This window comes from Phyllobates terribilis, unplaced genomic scaffold (genome assembly GCF_046119375.1).
Source record: "Phyllobates terribilis strain yellow unplaced genomic scaffold, ASM4611937v1 Scaffold_11__3_contigs__length_659146591, whole genome shotgun sequence".
Classification (NCBI taxonomy): Eukaryota; Metazoa; Chordata; class Amphibia; order Anura; family Dendrobatidae; genus Phyllobates; species Phyllobates terribilis.
The window spans coordinates 425,483,318-425,506,146 of record NW_027362771.1 but is presented as its reverse complement, the minus strand read 5'-3'; the positions used below and the strand labels follow the sequence as shown (position 1 = coordinate 425,506,146).

Genomic DNA, 22,829 nt, shown 5'->3' with positions numbered 1-22,829 from the left:
GGGTTAGCAGATCCAACTTTGAAATCAAATGGGGGCGGGAAGGCGTCTTCTGGGGCGGGGAGGCGTCTTCTGGGGCGGGGAGATGGCTATGCTGCACTGTTGGCGTCTCATTGAATGGGAATGTCCAGACAATGAATTAGAATAAGCATTGCAGTTTAATCTCTACGCCAGCGGCCCCCAACCTCTTTTACCTTGAGAGCCACTCTCACTACACTATTGCATCCAGCTTCAAGCACCTCTATGACTATCAGTATCATCTTGGCTCCAGCTCACAATATTTATTTCTCTCCTTCATCACCCCTGGCAGAATATTCACATTCAGATCTGCTCTTCTGTGCTGGGCTACTTGCAAAAGTCAGACCTTTTCTCCATACTTAGTTGCTAGATCTGGTGCTAAACGTCAAACAGCCACAAGCCACACATCGTTGGCCCGTCAGCCACATGTGGTTCCTGAGCCACCGGTTGGGGACCCCATCTCTACGCATTTTGAAGTTCATCTGACTCCTTCATCAGGAGCCCACAATCGCCCTGCATTGTGAGACGAGCCCTGTAGTTGGCTCAATGATCCAGGGTAATCTTATGAAAACTACAAGACAGTCAGTGAGTGATGCAGTACTGCCATTCAGGTCTCCACCACCATCTTTTACTTCCTCAGTTCATTGTATACCTGGTAACAGATTTCCTTCAAAGGGAATCTGTCACCAAATTCTTGCTGCCTCATCTGATAGCAGCATAATGTAGGGGCTGAGACTTTGATTCCAGCGATGTTTCACTTTACTGGGCTGCTTGCTGTAATTTTGATAAAATCACTGTTATCTAATGCAGATTTAGTCTTTTTCTGACTGCTGAGCTCAGTATAACCCCGCCCTCCACCACTGATTGGCAGCTTTCTGCCTATTCACAGTGTGCACAAAAAGCTGCCAATCAGTGGTGGGGGTGGAGGACTACCTGGCTGCAGGTTTACTAGTTCTTTAATGATAATCACCTGCTGATAAAACAGTATACCTTTTAAAGCTACACTAAGCAGCCCAGTAAGTGACACATCGCTAGAGTCATGGTCTCTTCCCCCGCATTATGCTTTTCTCCTCTTACGTGGCAAAAACCTGCTGACAGTTTCCCTTTAATAATAGTAATATAAGCATTGGCCAAAATTTTCACTTATTGTCAGTGAATTTAATCTTTTCTGTGTTTATTTTCTAGCAAGAGCAGTATGACATGTATGGGAGTCCTAGCAGTTCCTTGCCCAACAATAATTTCTTCGATCCAAACATGAACCTTCAGTACTCTCAGGCAGCCATGATGGGACTCGGAGGGAGTCATGGAAATCTTCAAGATCCTTTCCAGCTAAGGACGAGTTACTTGTATTCTAACTGTGGTGGAAGCGTTCCCAACATTATCCTAACAGGTCAGCCTAACCCTGATAAACACTGCTGAATTATACCATAAATAAGGATCTGGGGAATTACTCCCATAGAACAGATTGTGAAAATACACAGCACGTTTAGTAGAAGTAATACTAGACTTGAAGTTAATTTAGGCTGTGGATTTTCTTCCCCGCATGTGGTGAGATTTCGTAAAAAAGTGGCAATGCTGCTACAGTAATACACAGCTGAGTTTCTTCCTGGGAAATTTGGATTGGAAAATGGCCTTATACAAGCACCCCAATAAGCCCATGTTTAAACAGGATTTTTTTTTTTACACTGTGGCCTAAAAACTTAACAGGCAGATAGTTGCTATCTACCTACTTGTTGTACCTGGCTCAGCGCGGTCAGTGACCACTCCTACCGGTGATTCTACTGCTCATGTCGACAGATCAGGTCTTCTACTTCTGGGCTACTCTGTCGACGGGTCGTGACTGCCGGCGCCATGCTGATTGACAGCCGGCTTCCCCCATTAGGTATCAGGCAGGCTGTCAATCAGCATGACACCATTAGTCAGAACCCACCAACTGAGCGGAAGAGAAAGAGCTGCTCTGTCAGTGTGAGGTCCGGCAGAGCTCTGCATCGGGGACTATAGGCAGTTAGTTAGCAACTACCAGCCTGTAAGTTATTAGGCCCATGGTTAAAAAAAAAAAAGTCCCGGACAAACCCTTTTAATACTAGACATCCTAATAAGCCCATGTTTAAAAAAAAAAACAAAACGCCCTAACATTTCCAGGTTTAACCCCTTCCTAACATGATGTGATTCAATTGTTGGATGCTGATGGGTTGCCATGGCAGCTAGGGGTCTTCTGAAGACCCCCATGCCTACCTTTACAGTCGGTGCTCTTGGGAAGACGAGCCTGTGTCTGACATTCATAGACATAGTGATTTATTTACTTCAATACGGTGGTATTACAGTATATAGTACAAACCAATGGGTGAGTTCGGGTCACCTAAGGGAACTAAAAAACAAAATTGTGGGGGGGAGGGGGTGGGTCAGAAGGGGTTAAAACTTTATGTAGGCGTCTGCAACCTGCGGCACTCCAGCTTCTGTGAAATTACTATGTCCTATTGTACGTTGACAGCTGGTTTCACAAAAATTGCTGACCTCTGATGTAAGGAAAGATTGTATGCACCATAACAAAAATGTACATCTAAAATATTCTCCTACTTGTTCTATACTTTGATTGCATCCTCGGTCATCTAGCTCTGGTCTTTCTGGTATCTTTCCAGAATAGGCAAACCTGTGCTGGAATTTTACATGTTTGCACAATGGAATAAATCAAGATGGCTGATTTAATCAGTTGTCATGTGCCTTTAAGAGCCGCGGGTGGATTGGCAGTTAAATCGTGCTGTCAATCACTGACAGCGTGATTTAACACGCATCAGCCGGTAGCGCATCATAAATCCCACCCATTGACTCCTGTCACATGATCGGGGGCGCCGATGGGTTGTCATGTCACGAGGTTATCATGAAGACCCCCATGCCTGTCATCACGATACTCATGTGAACGCCGGCATTCATAGATCATGATTTCTGCTATACATAGCAGTGCTGAAGCCCTGGTTTGTGTAGCACAGGAGATTAGACGATTGCAGCTTCATGTCTCCTAAGGGGACTGTTATAAAGTACAGTAAAATGTTCAAATCACCCCCCTTTTGCCCCATTGAAAATAAAACCATTAAAAGAAAAAATATATATACATATATACAGTGTATATATATACCTACCTACCTATTTGGTATCGCTGCGTTTGGAAATGTCTGATCTATCAAATATAAAGTAAATTAATCTGATTGGTAAACAGTAATGAGAAAAAAATCAAAACGCCAGAATATTGTTTTTTTGACTGCTGCAACATTGCAATAAAATGCATTAAGAGGCGATCAAAACATTGTATCTGCCCCAAAATGGTATTAATAAAAATGTCCACTCAGGGTGCAAAAAATAAGCCATACCCTGCCCCAGAACCTGAAAAATGAATACGCTATGGGTCTCAGAACATGGTGACAAACGCAAATACTTTTTTTCATATTTTACCTAGCCCCGCACTACTATATGCATTATGTAAAATAGGGATCGTCCGAGTAGTGGACAAGCCCTCTAACTAATATTGAACCATCCTTCATACTTGGTGTTTTCTCTTTTAGAAGACTCAAACAGCTTCTCAAACAACAGCTTATCGAAGGACATTGGCAGTGCCGTCGCAGGGGTTTCCGAGCTGGGCTTTGACACCGATAATACATTTCAGTTGGATGATGAGCTGAAACTTGGACCTTTGAGCTTGGATAATCTGAGTATGTTAAGTGACCCTGAAATGGTTCTGCCTGACCCCACCATAGAGGACACCTTCCGTTCTGACAAGCTGTGATCCAGACTTTCTTTGGGAGCGGTGCCTGCTTCAGTCTTTTTACAGGGCAGCGGAGAGGAGAAAACCTGTTCTGGCTGCAACGGAGAACAAATCGCTTTGTTCCGGTCTTGTTCACGATTTTCTGGATACTGAGCAGTTGTAATTACTTAAAGGATCTTTGACATTTTGAATGTCTGGTCAATTAGAAGTACTAAGACACTGCTTCAAACCAAGCCAGTAATTGATGTCTTGTAGATAAGCACACGAAATTCTATGTGAAACTTTCCTTGTAGAAGAACTGCCTTCTTGCTTCTTTCTATGGTGACGCACCATTGCCTTACATTTTTCTACCCTTTCACGCTTGCAGCAGATGGCAGAATTAATTTCAATCTGCTCAAATTACGAAGGATTAAAACAAGCAAAAAAAATATGTAAAAAAAAAACTGTTCTTAATGGTTAAAACCCGATCATACAAGTGCTTGAGATTCCTTATCGTACAGCCTGGAACCACGGACCTCGAGACTCGCTAATGGATATATGTCAGATTTGAAAGTACATTCTGCTTTGAACTTTTTGCCAAATTAGAGTAAAATCTGGTATCAAATCATAACGAATCGGCATGTAATGTATTGAGGTAGTAACGCAATAGTGCCTTAGTCCTAGACACTCGCAGAATCTTCTTATCTATTCTCTATATACAGTGGATGCAACTTGAAACTTGATTGATAGTTGCCCCAATTTGCAAAAGCTTTGAGGCTTGGAACTGCGCAGTGGTCTCTCGAGGCACTAATGAGCCAAATGTCATTTTTATTTAATCTGTCACTCATTAATCAAATCGTCACTAGTGGTGGGGAAATTATGGCCAGACAGTCAGACAGATCAAGAAATGCTTTTATTTAACAGCTTTGTACTCTGACTTTAAAGCTGTGTTCACACTTCACGGCTGCGCTGCATTTTTTTTTTTTTGCTGCGCAGCAAAACGACAACATTTTTAAGAAAGTCACGGCAAAATGATGCATTTTTCCATGATTGTGGCAAAAAATGCAGCACAAAGACGTGTGAACACAGCCTAAAAGATAGTCCGGAGAACCCATGTGAACCATAATTAGGCAATTACATACTGAAAACATCCCTAAGCCGCGTTCACACAGTCAGTATTTTGTCAGTATTTGACATCAGAATTTGTAAGCTAAAACCAGGAGTGGGTGATAAATACAGAAGTAGTGACGTGTTTCTATTATACTTTTCCTCTGATTGTTCCACTCCTGGTTTTGGCTTACAAATACTGATGTCAAATACTGACAAAATACTGAACGTGTGAACATGGCCTAAATGTTGCATTCACGTTAGTATAAATGCCAAAAATTAATTTGAAATCTTCCTTCATTTAAAATCATTTCAAAGTATGGAAACAGTAACCAGTGTCCCCAGTCTACAGGTACTGAGAATGATGTGTAGCCCTGTTGGGAAGAAATATTCAGTACAGCAGTATAATTTGTTACGTAACCTAGCATATTTGGGTCAAATAAGTGGCGCTTCAAACGGAAGTTCATTTGATTCTAAATTTATTTAAAGAAAGAAAAACCAAACACCTAAACTTCGGCATGTGAACAAGGCTTGGAATTTTTCTTGATTGTACCGTCAATTGTAATCAAACTTTGCACAACTTGGCTGATCGCTGTGTTTAGTAAAGGTATCTACCATGCATAAAAAGAACGATTTTCACATGCCATAATAAGAGAGCGGGCATGAGGGCTGGTATCTCGCTGAAAGACATGGAGGAGCCTTGTGATCAGTTATTTGTCAGTCAACCAATTGGCATTGAGTAGTTTGACAGCTTCTCACACATAATGTCCTATTTAATGAGATGCAGGCCCTTTTGACAATGGTGTTAAAAGGTGCATTTTCGCTGCCCAAACTGCCCCCAGTGTTGCATCTGTTGCCTTGTACAGGCCATAGCTATGCCTTGCCCTACCATTTCTGGGTTTTCATTATGTTTTGGCAAAATGTATATGGAGGAAATATGGCCGTGTAAATGCAACATTAAAAGGGTTGTCCACTACTTGGTCATCCCCTTCTTAAATCTATCCAGACTGATGGGCTATCTCCATGTTGGGTAAGCTATGGAGGCTGCACCTTATAGCCCACCACTACAAATGGAGTTACTTGTGCTAGGTGATTGCTGTGACTGAGAGAACCGTTCACCGTAGACTCTAGCTAATGGGGCCTGATGCAATGGCGATCTCCATCTTCATGTGTGACCGCTGTGAGAAACAAAAACACATCTTACAGATCAGTAATGAAATATAATTTTTCTTGGAAAAAAAAAATTCAAAGAAGTTATAAAAATTGCCATAGAAGAAAATAAATTTGTACTTGATTTATTACATATCACATCATTATATAAAGGACCTATAAGATTTGTAAAAAAAATTGCAGTGTAAAGTATAAGAAATGGGGTCAATTTACGTAACCGTATAGTGGCTGTAATTCACGGGCTGCATTACTGCCATAATTCCTGGTCTGAGTTTCTTAACCATAAATAGCATCATCTATGACTATGGAGTTATTAGTTAAGGTCAGGAGACTCGGGGTCCGGGTGCCTGCATATGTGCATATGAAAAATCCTCCAAGTTTCATTCAGAAAGGCAGACTATTTTATTTTTCCTCTTTTCATCATACTTTCATCCATGTGCTTTTAATGTCAGTGTGCGATCTGTTTTCACACATCTACATTAAAACATGTACATGATCACATACAGTTTCCTAAGGTTCTAATTGAAATCGATCCGTAAGAATCGGATGCACTCAGTCTGTGTGATCTGATATTTTTTCTTGCATCCATAGATATGAATGCGAGTCTCATCCAAGGCTCGGGTGATAGTAGTGCATGCTGTGATTCTTTTCTTATGGACACTCGGACCGAGAAAAATAATCATTCTGGTGAACAGCACTATTGAATAACATGGATCAGTGTGCTGTCCGATTAATCACACGTCCGATTTATAAACTCATCTTCATGAGCCATCAGATTGGGAATTATGGATGCAACACAGACTTTAAAATACGGCCGCTCTATGGTTGTGTGAATCTAGCCACAAGGCCATATTCGAGTCGGCCGACTGCTTTCCAATCTGTATGAAGGCCTTCAGTTGTCCCAGCCACTCAGGTTATAGAATTCGTATAAAATGGGGATTGTAAAAAGCCATGCTATCAGTAGTGCCTTAGGAAGAATGACATAGTTGCATCAAATTGCACAGTGAGATTTGGCTGTTGAAATGACTTTCGTCAGCTGTTGCACTGACCATTTTTCTAATTTCCAATGCAGACCCATTTGGTATCGCTGCAGTTCAGTCCCCATTTTTGTACTTCTTACAGCCGGGTCGGTGCACAAAGTGCATTTCCTAATGAGACGGTCACTGCTCGTGTACTTCGAACGCGGCATCCGGTAAGGGCTACACCTCCTTCAGGCCTGGCTCTTGGGACTCCTTAGCGGGAGGATAGTTGTTCAGCTTTTTATCTTTAAACATTGGGTGTTGCCAAACTAGTTTTGAAGATATTCAAGACTGCTCCCAAGCCTGAAGACAACAGATCACACATACATCACTCGGAGACATTGAGGCTGTCATAATTGTGAAGAACTCATTGAGAGACGGTGGTGCTGGGTCCATCACCTGTAATGTATAAGTCTGACATGCAGAAGTGCGCACTATGGATAGATCCAAAACCGAGCCCATGATCTATATTTGCGCTGTATTGATGTAAGGGGCTAGCATGCTAATTATTTCTATGCCTGTGTCTGTTAGATGTAAGATGGGGTTGTAAAATGAGAATTGTGTGCTTGTAGGATACAATACGTCTACTGCCAACCATGTTTTATCTAGTAGTGGTTCTCTGTGTTGTATTCTGCATTTTGTGACGTAAATAGGCCAAGGGGGCGTACATCTTGGCATTTCTATATGCTACGTACTTTCATTTGGTAAGCCTGTTTTCAGACACTTTCCATGTGCAAGATGGCCCCTTCAAGAAGTGGACCAAGAACAAACTGGTCAACATCTGGGTAAAAGGGATTTCCGACTTCTAGAATAATCCTTCCTTCTCGTATGCTTGGCATTTAGACGTTCTGACAAGAAGACGTGCACATACCGTTGCACTTATCCGATATGTTTTAATAAGAGATGTTTTATTGTAGAGAGAGATTTTGTATTGTAATTAAGATTTAGCCTTTCTATATATCGTATTGTAGTAATTTATCTTCAAAGTACATTTCTGTTAGTCATTGGCAGAAGACACGTCCGCAGTCTAGCGATGGACTCAATCTTAGTCTTCAGTTCTTGACGCTACAGTTATTTATGCATACGTTTTTATTCTGTGTATAATATGGACGTCAGGTGTTAACCAGTTCTTTGCCAAAGGGATTAAAGGGCTGTGATATTTGGTTGTAAATGAATCAGTGAACCTTGTGCAGCGATAACACAAGTGTCAGTTATATCATATCTCATGCACGTTAACTGTCCTTGACATTTTCCTGTTATGACTGCGACATTGGGCTGTTTTGGCTTCCTACTAATTAACATAATATATTGGATATATCCCAAAGACCTGACTGAAGTCATTGTTCATTCTAACCTTCATGTATCGGTGCTGACTCTTAATGCCTCTATTCACAGATGTGTAGGGTACTACTAATGTGAAGTGACATGCACACAGTCCCATGGCCCCAGTACAATTTTCGGAGTATTTTTGTCTACATGTTTTCCATTCACATATTCATAGAGCGAAATAATATTTTTTATGTTTAAAGACTAAACTACATCTGTGTGTGTGGTTTAGCCTCTGTTCACATCTGCATTGTGCTGATGGTTTTTAACAACATCAAAAATCGTTGCCAGATCAGGATATTACTGGCGGACCTCATTGACTTATCATGGGGTCCTGTGAGTTCCACCATAGTGTCCATCATTTTGGTGTGAAAAATAGGACTGCGGAAAGTGCTATTCTTTTTCATCAAGTGTGGCTCTCTAAAAGCTTCTGGAGATGTGAACTCTGCCTTAAACATACATTTCTAGATATTTTTTTTTAACCGGCTGTGTTTTTTAGACTGTGTAGATAAAAAAAATCTAAAATAAATGTTAAGCCATGACCATTACATAGCCCATTACAGCATAAACAACAGACTTTTTTTTCTTTACACAGGTTGAATGCTATCATATGAGACCTAAAGGCCCCCATACACATATGGCGGGATTGTCCGACAGTCTAATGTCTATGTACTCTCCCCCAAAAGGTGTCAGCTGAAAGAAGGAACCAGATTGCTATATTTCAGTAGCTGATCCTTCTGTTCTCCCTGGAGATAAGCTGCCACCCGTTGAGTCTGGGATCAGCGCTCTCGTAGGGAACGCAAGAGCTGAGCTTTCCTGTGTGTGGAAGAAGAGTAGAGGGGAAATGGTTGACGTAAGACTCCTTAAATATAAGATTGAACGACCACTGCTACAAATTATTTTATTCCCATAAGAGACATGGAGTCATAGTCCAAATAACTTATCAATACAAAAATTGGGCAAACATGTTTTAAACACTATAAAAACAGTCATAAGTTAGCAAGGACACATGTGTTTGTAGCTAGTGGACCACCACAAATGTTGGGCAGGGGTGGTATGCAACCCAAAGTCAAGATATGGTCAAATCCCTCATTTCATGGCCTGAGCAAATGTATCCCACCACCAAAACACCACATAGCACTGGCAAAAGTCAATCCTCATGCAATGAGTCTATATAAGTCTTAATATATTGCAGTGCCCAATAAAGTGCTGGTGCATTAGCAGTAAATCATGTCTAGTAAAAAAGGCTTATATCAGTAGAATGATCCATGCAACTCAGACCAGAGTACCATGCATCAGCACACAAATGGTGTTATATATGCAGTAAAATAGGGAAACCATAATCACAAATTAAAGGAGCTACCTTACCCATCATGTAACCCAGTGGACACACGGTAGCAACAGCCCCAACGTGCGTTTCGCATGGACTTCCTCGGGGGGCTGTGATGACTGCAATGTATGTGTTTTGGATGATATTGATTCTAAAATTATTTATGGACAATGGGAATGTTAATACCTAATTGTCAGTTTATTCATTGCCAAGAGAAATAACCGAAGTAGAACACAGTCCAGCGTCTTAAAAATAAGGTGCTCCAGAATTGTTGATTTTTTTCTTTAAGAAATGCAAGTATGTAATAAAATTGGCAGGTAAGGAGAGGTGACAGGACATCTTTATACCAAAATATGTTCCGCAGTATTTCTGCTCCTGTTTGTTGAAGCCATTTCTGCCCAAATTGACGGACGGTCATATCAGTAAAGGTTGGACGACTGCTCAGTCGAGTCTGCTTCAAATAAATCAACTTGTTCTAGTACAGAATATTGTTTAATGGTATATCAAATAAAGGTACATACGATGTAGTAATTGTTGTTCCTGCTTTTAATATATTCCTAAAGTAAATGTACTAGCTTCTGTTAGGAACTGTGCATTCGCAGTAAGGTCCATTTTGGGCCATGAAGGAAATGCTAAAATTCCCATTTTATCTGTTACTGTTCTGTTTAGTTTATTTCACCTGTCACAAAATTCTGCACAGTTCAGTTGTAAGACTATGTTCATATCTGTGTCCGAGGCGCCCCTATGAGATAGACACTTGGGTGCAACAGGACTGACCCCATTATAAGTCATCGGGGTCCTTCCGGTGCCTCTGTTGTCCATGATGTGACAGGTCTGGTTGTTTTCTGTATATATTAGCCACACTGCAGATGTGAATAGAGTCTTAAGATTGCGAGGGATGTCTCGGTGCTGCTCGCTTCACTAATGCCTTAATGTGCCAGTAGTTGAAAGCATTGAACGTCCATTTTAATCATACCATGCGGTATTTATAGGCAACCAATGGTAATAATAGTTCTGGTCCGTTTCATCTTCTCATTTTGGAAGCAAAGGCTCTTCTAATTTTACTTCTTTCAGTTGTTAAAATTGTACAGTGATATTTAAAATATGCAGTTCATAAACTAGTTTTTCTTTTGTAATGCATCATTTTACACCTTTCATAATTAAATTGCAGCGAAATAAAATTCTACATTTGCATCCAGTGTCTTTATTTTATGATTGGGCAGTCTTAAAGCTTTTAATGAAAGTTATTGGAGAGTGTTATATTGGATTCACACGTGGCATACTTTTGTGCCACTGATTTGGCCCCAGTGAATCTGCGTGTATTAGGCCACGTTCACACTGGAACAGTGCTTTTTGTTGAGCACAGGTCGTTTTATTAGAAAATTGGATTCAGACGTACCCTTCCCCCAATGTGTCCATTTACTTCAGTGAGGCAAACTGAATTCAAAGGGTGAACTTTTGACTCAATATCAACTTTTTTCTGTCTGTTCCCATCTTCAGAGAACACAAGTGTAGTCGATTACTCTTGCGTCCTGCAAAAAGTGACACCAATGGAAAATCCCTTTAACTGTCTATCATCAAATTTACAAAGGGCACTTTTAGCCCAACCAGTAGGCGGATCTTTAATTGAGGGAAAGTGTATGAAGACTAATTCACAGCGTGTGGCTGAGATTTGATAAAATCAACTTTGCTCTGCTACTGTAAAGCACTGCAGCCCTGATTAAGTAAAGCTTTTACTGCAGAAAACTGCACTCAGGATATTCTTACACTGTGCACTGACAGTGCGATTTCTTGTCAGATTCTTCTGATCAGAGCTGGCGAGTGAGCGCACTGTCACTATGCACAGTGACAAGAATCTACTGAGCATACGTTGAAATTGAGACTCGACGCATGCTCCCAACCCCTGAAAAGTAGGTCACTCATGATGCCTCTATCAGAGAGAGGGCAGAGGCTGGGGCAGTGATTTCAGCCTCTGCCCTCTGATGACCACTGGTTTAGATATCAGCATGTACTGGGACTCTCAAAATGTCATCAAAGAAGTAGTAAAAAAGTAGTGAGGGAACGATAGGGAATTTTTACTTAGTGTATTAGAAAAAAGATTAGATTATTACATTAGATAGCCATTTAGGATTAACAAAAGTTTTAGTTTCGGACCATCCCTTTAAAAGGTGCACACCACTTTTGAGCTTTGCTTGACTAGTTAAGAGACGTGCATCACTTAATAAATCAGGTACGTTTTACTCCAACATGCCCCTTGCTGAAGACTAGCATGAACGTCGCTGGTCTTGAAGAACCTGGGCCTGCTTATTTTTCCATCTGCAAATCTGGCAGCAGCCTGAAGACCTACCGATCCCGATGCCTCCATCTCAACTGAGAAGCTGTATCACACATACCTCAGTCGGGGGGCCGTGAAGAAATGTATCTCTTTCTTGCTGAGCATAAAGGGGTTAGCTTCAGCTTTGTCCTCATCTATGTTTATTTGTTTTCGAGTTGGGCGAAGTCAGTCTCTGTGCCTTGCTATGAAGCTGGAGATTTCCTCGCCAAGCAGAACGTGGGTTAAAACCTATTTCTTCATACACTGCTCAAAAAAATAAAGGGAACACTCAAATAACACAAACTAGATCTGAATGAATGAAATATTCTCATTGAATACTTTGTTGTTCTGTACAAAGTTGAATGTGCTGACAACAAAATCACACAAAAATCATCAATGGAAATCAAATTTATTAACCAATGGAGGCCTGGATTTGGAGTCACCCCCAAAAGTAAAGTGGAAAAACACACTACAGGCTGATCCAACTTTGATGTAATGTCCTTAAAACAAGTCAAAATGAGGCTCAGAATTGTGTGTGGCCTCCACGTGCCTGTATGACCTCCCTACAACGCCTGGGCATGCTCCTGATGAGGTTGCGGATGGTCTCCTTTAGGTTTGGATGTAGCAAATTGTAACCTTACTGGCACTAATGTGGTAATGCAGCTTGTCTAGACTCACAGTATATCAATCATGTAAAGCAGAGGTCCCCAACCTTTTTTGCACCAGGGACCGGCTTTAAGCAAGACCAGTTTTCCATGGCCCGGTGGGGGTGGGGGCGGGGCTTTGGTCATATGGGGGTGGGGTTATGGAGGGGTGGAGCTGTATGGGGAGGATGCTGGTGGGACCTCGGTGTACAGCGCTGCTAAGTAGCAGCATTGTACATTGAGCGTCAGTGTATACAGCGCTGCTGCTTAGCAGCGCTACACACTGAACACCGGTACCGGGAGCCGCGTCACTGAAGCCAGTCTGCTGCCCCAGCACGCCCCACATAACATGTTCTGCCGGGGGCGTGTCAGTGAGGAGAGCCTGCCGCCCCACCCCGTCAGGAACACACCATGCTGTGCAGGAGGGCCGCGTCACTAAGACCCGCCCCGTGACGTACAACAGGTACCATGCTGTGCTGTGGAGGGCTGCGTCACTAAGACCCGCCCGACGCCCCACCCCGTCCTGCATAATGTTCTCTGCCGGGAGCTGCGAGCTGTCACGGCTATGGCAGAAAACATTATAAATCCACACAGAGCGAGCTCTGACCAGGCGCAGGGCCGCGGAGCTAGCTGTCAGCGGCGCCGCGGACCGGCTGAAAAACCCCAACGGCCCGGTCCTGGTCCGCGGACCGGCGGTTGGGGACCTCTGATGTAAAGGATACAGCGAATTTCTAACGCTGTGAATAAATCCCTATTAAAAATTATACCTTTATTAATACTATTAAAAAAAGGAAATAAACTTTGTAATTCCTATCCAACAAACACTTTTACATACACAGCATCTATGCCGTGACCAAATAATATCCAATTAATATGTCCCCTAGAAAACAGGACTGAAAACTTGTTCCAACTTTGGCATCATGACTCCAGAAAACTGCCCATTATGGACCACCTTCTTATTCCTCCTGATGAACCAGTATGAATGGGGAAACGTGTCAAGGTTACGGCACTTTGGTAACTATATGGTGTCCTTATTGAAGTAACTTTGCATCTGGTCTGGGCATATATTGTGTAGTTGTTTGAGCACTTATGAATAATGGGGTTTTATATACACTTGACTATAATATTGGGCAGGACCAGACTTTGGCTCCATATTGTTGGATGCTCTGTCCTCTTTTTTTTTTTTTCAGGTACACTGCCATTGGGGACTTACTTTAGTCAGGACTACTTAGGGTCAGATGACTATGAGTGGGGCGCCATAACCTACATGCTTTTTCTAGGGTGCCAATCTCCTCGGTCAGCAAAGGCTTATCTTTTCCCTCATTGAGGGAAAATGTTAGGATATCCCCCTGCTTGATCTTGTTTTCAGACCTGTTTTCTATTTGACCTATTAATTGGATATTATTTGGTCACCACCTAGATATATGTATACGTATTTGTTGGATAGGAAATTCCAAGTTTATTTCCTTTTTGTTTTAATAGTATTAATAAAAGCATAATTTGTAATAGAGATTTATTCACCTCATTAGAAATGCAACTTGTCTACGCTATTTTGTAGTGCCCCTTCATGGGCATAATATGCGACATTTACAGTGGGTACGGAAAGTATTCAGACCCCTTTAAATTTTTCACTCTTTGTTTCATTGCAGCCATTTGGTAAATTCTAAAAAGTTCGTTTTTTTTCTCATTAAAGTACACTCTGCACCCCATCTTGACTGAAAAGAAACAGAAATGTAGAAATTTTTGCAAATTTATTAAAAAAGAAAAACTGGACTATCACCTGGTCATAAGTATTCAGACCCTTTGCTCAGACATTCATATTTAACTTACATGCTGTCCATTTCCTTGTGATCATCCTTGAGATGCTTCTACTCCTTCACTGGAGTACAGCTGGGTTTAGTTAAACTGATAGGACTTGATTTGGAAAGGCACACACCTGTCTATATAAGACCTCACAGCTCACAGTGCATGTCAGACCAAATGAGAATCATGAGCTCAAATGAACTGCCCAAGGAGACAGAATTGTGGCCAGGCACAGATCTGACCAAGGTTATAAAAGAATTTCTGCATTACTCAAGGTTCCTAAGAGCACAGTGGCATCCATAATGCTTAAATGGAAGAAGTTTGGGACCACCAGAAGTCTTCCTAGACCTGGCCGTCCAGCCCAACTGAGCAATCGTGTGAGAAGAGCCTTGGTCAGAGAGGAAAAGAAGAACCCCAAGATCACTGTGGCTGAGCTCCAGAGATGCAGTAGGGAGATGGGAGAAAGTTTCACTATCACTGCTGCCCTCCACCAGTCAGGCCTTTATGGCAGAGTGGCCTGACAGAAGCCTCTCCTCAGTGCAAGACATATGAAAGCCCGAATAGTTTGCTCAAAAACAGATGAAGGACTTCCAGACTATGAGAAATAAGATCCTCTGGTCTGATGAGATGAAGATAGAACTTTTTGGTGATAATTCTAAGTGGTATGTGTGGAGAAAACCAGGCACTGCTCATCACCTGCCCAATACAATCCCAGTGAAACATGGTGGTGGCAGCATCATACTGTGGGGATGTTTTTCAGCTGCAGGGACAGGACGACTGGTTGCAATTGAAGGAAACATGAATGCGGCCAAGTACAGAGATATCCTGGATGAAAACCTCTTCCAGAGTGCTCTGGACCTCAGACTTGGCCGAAGGTTCACCTTCCAACAAGACAATGACCCTAAGCACACAGCTAAAATAACAAAGGAGTGGCTTCAGAACACCTCTGTGACCATTCTTGACTGGCCCAGCCAGAGCCCTGACCTAAACCCAATTGAGCCTGAAATTGGCTGTCCACCAACGTTCACCATCCAACCTGACAGAACTGGAGAGAATCTGCAAGGAAGAATAGCAGAGGATCCCCAAATCCAGGTGTAAAAAACTTGTTGCATCATTCCCAAGAAGACTCATGGCTGTACTAGCTCAAAAGGGTGTTTCTACTCAATGCTGAGCAAAGGGTCTGAATACTTATGACCATGTGATATTTCAGTTTTTCTTTTTTAATAAATTTGCAAAAATTTCTACATTTCTGTTTTTTTTCAGTCAAGATGGGGTACAGAGTGTACTTTAATGAGAAAAAAAATGAACTTTTTAGAATTTACCAAATGACTGCAATGAAACAGAGTGAAAAAATTAAAGGGGTCTGAATACTTTCTGTACCTACTGTAAATAACACCATATCCCTGAACAAGAAGTCAATAGTTAGAACATGGCTTGGCTCTGTAGAGCGTAATTATATTTTCAGTCGGTAGACGAGCATAACACTGCTGACCTCTTCTGGCGACTTACCTATTTTGAGAACAAAAGGATTTGGCATCTTGAAATTCTTCTTGTAGAACCCCCATGGTCTAAATCCATCTGCAACCCCCAAATCTATCATCATAGATACATTGTTGCCCCTCTCCAATGTATCTAATTCATGCAACTACTAACGGAGTTTACCAGCCACATCCGACAAGTAAATCGCTCTATACTGACCTCGTCTATAAAGCCCTCGCTGAGAATGAGCGGTTTTGTGCTATTGTTTTGCCCTAAGTAATGGCAACTTTGCCCCCATAATGGCCTTGTTTCACTTCTCCTTGGATGTTGTCTATGTTGCTTCCTTGGAGGAGCTACTGTGATAATTTTGTTCTTAGCAAATTCTACTGCCCAGTTGCCCAACACAAAACTGAAGACAAAGGCCACAAAGTAGTGGGAGGAGGATACTGCTAGTACAATAAAATCTATGGTCTCTTCATACAGTTCACACTGGGCAGTGGAGGCTGGCAGTAAATTAGATGCAAGAGGAGGGCAAAGAATGCATCCTATGGTTGCATTCCCCCATCATTTTACAGGGGCTGTAAATGAACAAATTTTGTGGGTCTGCCTTGGAATTTGAATTAGTTCAGGGTCTGTTGTAGATAAAAGATGTTGTCCAACACGCTCCCTTCTTACAATAGTACCAAGCGTTACCTTTCACAATTGCTTAGTTTTAAGATTTGGCTGCATCCCGTGCTCCTTTCGGATGAAGTCGCAAGGTGCTTGGACTATCACAATGGCACCAGAAATGATAATGTGCAGTATGTGTATCCTACACGCTCAGTAGTAAAAAAAACTTGATCCAGCTCTCCCCCCTAGACAACTCACCCCTTAAAAGAGTGGCACCTCCTTGATGGGACATCAATGTAAAGCTGTATTTTGGGGGGACAGGGTGGCTGAAGTTTTTCTGCCTCTGAGCATTTGTGGTATCACAATCTGTGTGCAGTTCCATTTCTGTTCAACAGCCTCTAAAGATTATTGCCAAAAAGTTACAATGGGAATGAAGAGGAAAGTAAAGGCGCTAGAATAATGGGCTGGAAAGTGGCTAGTGCTATGGCGGCCATAGTAAGGATGCTGGACTGCAGAAACCACCTGTGATTATGAGAAATGTTTAAGTGCTGCTAAAGCTTTTTTTGACCCCCGAGTTACAGATGTTAACAGTGTGCGGAAGCTGTTGATCGATCGAGTGACTGTCGACACAATCGCATCAGCCCCTTACCTCACAATGAGGAAATGACCACTTTAATTCGTGCTCTTGGCTTTAAGCATGGGAGTTCTCCTGACACAGGTAAGTGGGCCTATACTGAGACTCGGTGAGCACCCCTGCAATAGGGTACTCTGAGTGATGCTTAGCAGATAAATCACTCATGAGTGATTGACTGATTACATATGTTTGATTGTCATTCGCTTTTTCATATATACTAATAATGTAGGGGGGACTTATTTTTGCATTGGTTGACAGCACCAATGATATCCGTTATACTGTATCTTCTTCCCTGTTGTTTCCTTAAGAGATAATTTTACATCTTTGTTTCTTAAAGTGTAAATCAAAGGATTTAGCATTGGAGTGATAGCGCTGTAGAACAAAGTGGCCATTTTGTCTTGGTTAGTGACATGAACGGTCCCAGGTCTCAAGTACATGAAGAAAATGGTGCCAAAAAATAACACAACCACAATAACATGTGACGCACAAGTGGAAACCGCTTTTTGCCGTCCCTTTGTTGTACGAATCTTCATTATGTTAGAAATTATATTAATATATGTAAAAAAGATGACAAAAAAGGGGAGGACAGCTACCACTATTGCGCAGAAGAAAAGGACAGTCCTATGGAGAGATGTGTCTGTACAAGCCAGCTCCAGCAATGTTGGGGCCTCACAGAAAAAATGATTCACTACATTTGGCCCACAAAAAGGCAACTGTAATATATACACACAGTTTACTATTGAGTTTATTAAGCCTGCAACCCAAGACCCAGCTGCCATCTTAATGCACAAAATAGGATGCATAATATTGGCGTAGTGTAAGGGGCTGCATATAGCCACATACCGGTCGTACGCCATTGACAGTAACAAGTAACACTCTGTCCCTCCTAGAGACATATGGATAAACATTTGGGTTACACAACCCGTACGAGAGATGGTTTTCTTCACTGCTAAGAAGTTGATGAGCATTTTAGGAACTACACATGAAGTATAGCAGATGTCCAAGAAGGAGAGGTTTCTCAAAAAGAAGTACATTGGTGTAAAGAGTCGAGGGTTTATGTTACTGATCCAAATTATTAACATATTACCGAGTAAAGAAACAATATAACATGAAAGAAATACAATGAATAGCAATATCTGCATGTCCTGCCTGCTGGTTAGTCCTAGAAAGATGAACTCAACCACAGCGGTGAAATTCCTTGTGCCCATTTTCGAAGCCTGAAAGCAATGATGAATACTATGTCAATAAAATGATAATGCAATGACAAAGGTTCACTATTTTATTACTAATTATAACATTCAATAAGGTAACATTTAGTAAGTAAAATTTGCATAATAGCCAAAAAAAACAGCAACTTTAACAGTTACTGTATATTTCGGCTTGTGTTTTTTTTTTTTTTGCCTAAGTAAATTGAAAATTCAGTGCTCAAAAACTTTCATAATATATTTTTTTATAGCAGTCATACCTTTTTGTTCTTCTGAAACCCAGGTCCAAACCCTCTGCATATATTTAAACACACGCATTCTGTCTTCCTGCTGCCATCACTACAGAGCTTTGTAATTTACTACTGTGGTCAATGATGAATAGTAGAGATTTGGCTTGTATCTGAACCATTGTTCCTATCTGTTTCAAGTGTTTTAGAATTAGTTTTTTTTTAAAGGGGACCCATCACCTCCAAAAACTGTATTTACCTGTTGATACACTGGAAATTTGAAGGTAAATACCATTTAAATAATATCTGCCAAGGTAACTGGAGCAGCAGCTACAGAGAGAAAATGAAGATACATTCTCCCTGAAGCTGCTCACATCCAGTCATCTGAGTGGTGCACAGAGCTGTAACAGTTACAGCTCAGTATAGAGTGATCGTGTTTATCACTAATTGCAGGGGAGTAATTATAACGCCATCACTATGTAGTGAGCAGTGACTATAATCTCTCGCTTGCATCACACTGATTACTGGAAGAGAGCGACTGCAGGGAGAGTGGTGCACCTGAGCTTGTGGCGCCACTGTGAAACAACTGGACTTGTAAATGACTCTCACTGACAATCCAGCACTCTAAGTCCTTGAAGCTCCAGGCTGCTCCCCTAGTTACTACGTTAGACCACGTTCACACGTTGAGTATTTGGTCAGTATTTTATATCAGTATTTGTAAGCCAAAACCAGGAGTGGAACAATCAGAGGAAAAGTATAATAGATACACCTCACCACTTCTGTATTTATCACCCACTCCTGGTTTTGGCTTACAAATACTGTTGAAAAATACTGACCACCGCATGGTCTCCTCCGAGATCACTAGCTTTTTTCACCTGACTTCAGCTCACTAGCTACTTCTGGTGAAGACACTCTTTCTCTCTTGACCAATGCTTGCACTCACCTGACTTCAGCTCACTAGCTCCTTCTGGTGGAGACACTCTTTCTCTCTTGACCAATGCTTGCACTCACCTGACTTCAGCTCACTAGCTACTTCTGGTGAAGACGCTCTTTCTCTCTTGACCAATGCTTGCACTCACCTGACTTCAGCTCACTAGCTACTTCTGGTGGAGACACTCTTTCTCTCTTGACCAATGCTTGCACTCACCTGACTTCAGCTCACTAGCTACTTCTTGTGGAGACACTCTTTCTCTCTTGACCAATGCTTGCACTCACCTGACTTCAGCTCACTAGCTACTTCTGGTGGAGACGATCTTCCTCTCTTGACCACTGCTTGCACTCACCTTACTTTTCCAATAGAAGCTATTTGAGGTAGTACACGCTTGCACTCGCGCTTACATCTGCTCACGAAGCCTTGGCTGTTACAGCTACTTCAGGCAGCATGCATTCACCCTCCTTCCCTGGCTCCTATCTCCTGCCAATGGGACATTCTCAGATCAACCAGTCTCCTATGCCTGAAACAGTCACAGAGGTAATCTCCATGTAAAATGGTGCAACACCCAGATCAAGATATTTCTACTACTCTGATCACTGAGTAACATGGCTCTGGTCAATACAAAGGCCCACTGCAATTGACACTGGATAGAGGAAAACTAGCCCCCTATATAACGTATCTGACATACACGCTGATAAAAAAAAAATACAATTAAAATAGCCCTATTTTTTTGCCAATATGACAAACCCTATCTGTTTCAGTGAAAGTGACAGAATCTGTGACTGAGCCTGCTAACAGAGAATTCAATGCAGATGCGAACATTGCCTAAATAATGGTGAACGCAAATGAACAGTATACCGTTGTCCTTACTATATTTTACCTTTAAGGGTCACTTCTTCTTTCATAGAATTGCATACTCCAACAGTAATTCTATAACTAAAGCACATTGTAGTTCTTCCACCAGCCATATAGATGTGAGTACAAGTAGAACAGACTTTCAGATTACTACTATAATTTATAATCCTCTGACATTCTCTAGAGGATGTTCTGTGACCCAGGGGATTATGTGTCAGACTGCAATTAAAAAAATAAAGTAATAACGGTTTACGCACTATTCTTTTCACATAAGATACATGTCATAGAGGTTATCAAAGTTTTGCTGGCTTTGGATATATCCTTAACTCAGTATTTCCCAACTTTCCTAGCACTGATGAACACCTGATAATGTTTCCTCTCCTGTAGAACCCCTAATGCCCTTCCTGCCTTAGGCCCCCTTCACACATCCCCTTAAAAAAACGTACACGTACACGTCTGTTTTTACTATCCGTGTGGTTTTCTGTTGGCCGTCCATGTTTACGTGTGAACCATCCGTGTGTGAACGCGTACATGTGACACGTACCGGAGTACAATGCAGAATAGAAATTACAGATTTTTAGATGATAAAGATGTGCAGATAGATAATATATAGATAGATATCCGTGAGATATATAATTAGCGCCTTGCGTGTGTAGCTTACTGTACATGTATTAATTTATTAAGCAAATAAAAATAAAAAAATGACGTGGGGTCCCCTCTATTTTTTGATAACCAGCAAAGGTAAAGCAGACAGCTGTGAGCTGATATTATCAGGCTGGGAAGGGCCATGGTTATTGGGCCCTTCCCAGCCTACAAATACCAGCCCACAGTCGGGGGCCGAGATAATCCAATTCTGGTGCTTGGCCTTCGCTCTTGCATTGGCAATTGGGGTAATGGGACTTGGGGTTGATGTCAGCTGTGATTTGTCCAAAAAGACAGCTGACATCAAGCCCTGGTGTTAGTAATAGATAGGTGTCTATCAGACATCCTCATTACTAACCCAATAAAAAAAAAATACACAAAAAAAAATACTTTTATTTAAATAAACACTCCCAGTGTGAAAACACGGACATGTCCCATACATTATAATGGGTGTGTGTATGTGTCTCCGGTACATGTGAAAACAGACACCACACATACAGGAAGCACGGACATGAGTAGGCGGCCTTAGAGACATTTGATGTAAGGGCTAGTGTACCTCTATCATTCTTCTCCAGTGCTATCATTTAGCTCAGGTGTCTCAGTAAGGCAAAATTTGTCTGAATTCCTTATTCTAAGGCTTATTCTTGTTGTATTCTGGGTTACCCCTGATTTCCTGGTCGGATAACATTTGCTCAATCACTGACCAGATGGTTGTCTCTATTTCATAAAAAAAATATTAGATTTGCATTAAAGTGGTATGTAACCTCACCTTTTCACTGAACTTGTTATTAAACTGCAGTTTTGCTGCATTTTTTGCAGCGTTTTTTTATGCAAATTAAAAGCTGCTTTTTATAGTACCAGCAAAAGCTATGAGATTTAAGAAATTTTATAAACATGTTTGTTTGTTTTCCTGACTGAATTCTAAAACTGTCATTTTTGAAAACTGCAGCATGTCAATTCTTTCAGCGTTTTTGCAGCTATTTTGTCACCATAGAAAGCAAAATAACAGCAAGTTTTTTTCCCAAGTGTCAACTAAAATGTCTTGGTATAATCACATGAGCATGGCAATTAGGATTAGTACAGTTTAATTAAATTAAATTAGTGATATGTGTTAAAGTAAACAATGCCCCACCAACTGAATGACCAACCAATGTGTGAATGTAAACAATGTCCAACCAATTCAATTCCCTGCCAATGTGTTAGGTAAATAAAACCTGACCAATTCAACTTCCTCCTGCTGTTTTTACATTTACAATTGTGTAGTTTTTAATGAACTGACATGAGTTTATTGAGTTCATGTGTAAATGATTCTGTAAAAGATTAATAGCTGCCAAGTAAAAAAAAAACGGATTCCATACATAGCAGCACATAGATGACAGGTGGGAAAAAATTGTCCCACTATCCTGGATGAGAATAGTATTGATTACCTATATGCAAGTGTGAGCGAACCTTAAGTCTGTGGAGCGTCGGATCAAAGGAGTGCTACTTTAACTATTGACCATTTCCCTTCACACAAGAATTGAAAGTTACATTAAAGTGTTATACAAGTCCTGTCACACCAGTAAATGTAATTACATCTGTCTGTATGCACATATCTGTCTGGTTCTCTCCCTGTCTGTATTGCTGCTCACTGCTATTGTGCCCCTTTTTCGATTACAGCTGAATAGGATGTGTCAAGGTGTATTACATATACCCATGATCCATCCAATTATTCTGTATAACACATGTAAGGGGTTATTACAAGAGTACAAGAGATCTGTGTAAGTGTAGCTCCCACATC

The 22,829-nt window shown here is 41.3% G+C and overlaps 2 protein-coding genes across 3 annotated transcripts in view; one reads left to right on the top strand and one right to left on the bottom strand.

The window, feature by feature from the left end:
* The window catches only part of CRTC3 (CREB regulated transcription coactivator 3), a 133,648-nt gene extending 122,751 nt beyond the window's left edge, over window positions 1–10,897 (top strand). For both annotated transcript variants that reach the window (XM_073653144.1, XM_073653143.1), the window contains 2 exons: window positions 1,201–1,405; window positions 3,573–10,897. In XM_073653144.1, coding sequence (XP_073509245.1) covers window positions 1,201–1,405; window positions 3,573–3,793 — 426 coding nt within the window. In that variant the 3' untranslated portion in view covers window positions 3,794–10,897. The remainder of the gene's footprint in view (window positions 1–1,200; window positions 1,406–3,572) is intronic.
* A 6,525-nt stretch (window positions 10,898–17,422) lies between these two features.
* LOC141167299 (putative olfactory receptor 2B8) lies at window positions 17,423–18,394 on the bottom strand. The gene has a single exon (XM_073654727.1). It carries the CDS (start codon window positions 18,392–18,394, stop codon window positions 17,423–17,425), a length of 972 nt encoding a protein of 323 aa, XP_073510828.1.
* Between the last annotated feature and the right edge of the window lie 4,435 nt (window positions 18,395–22,829).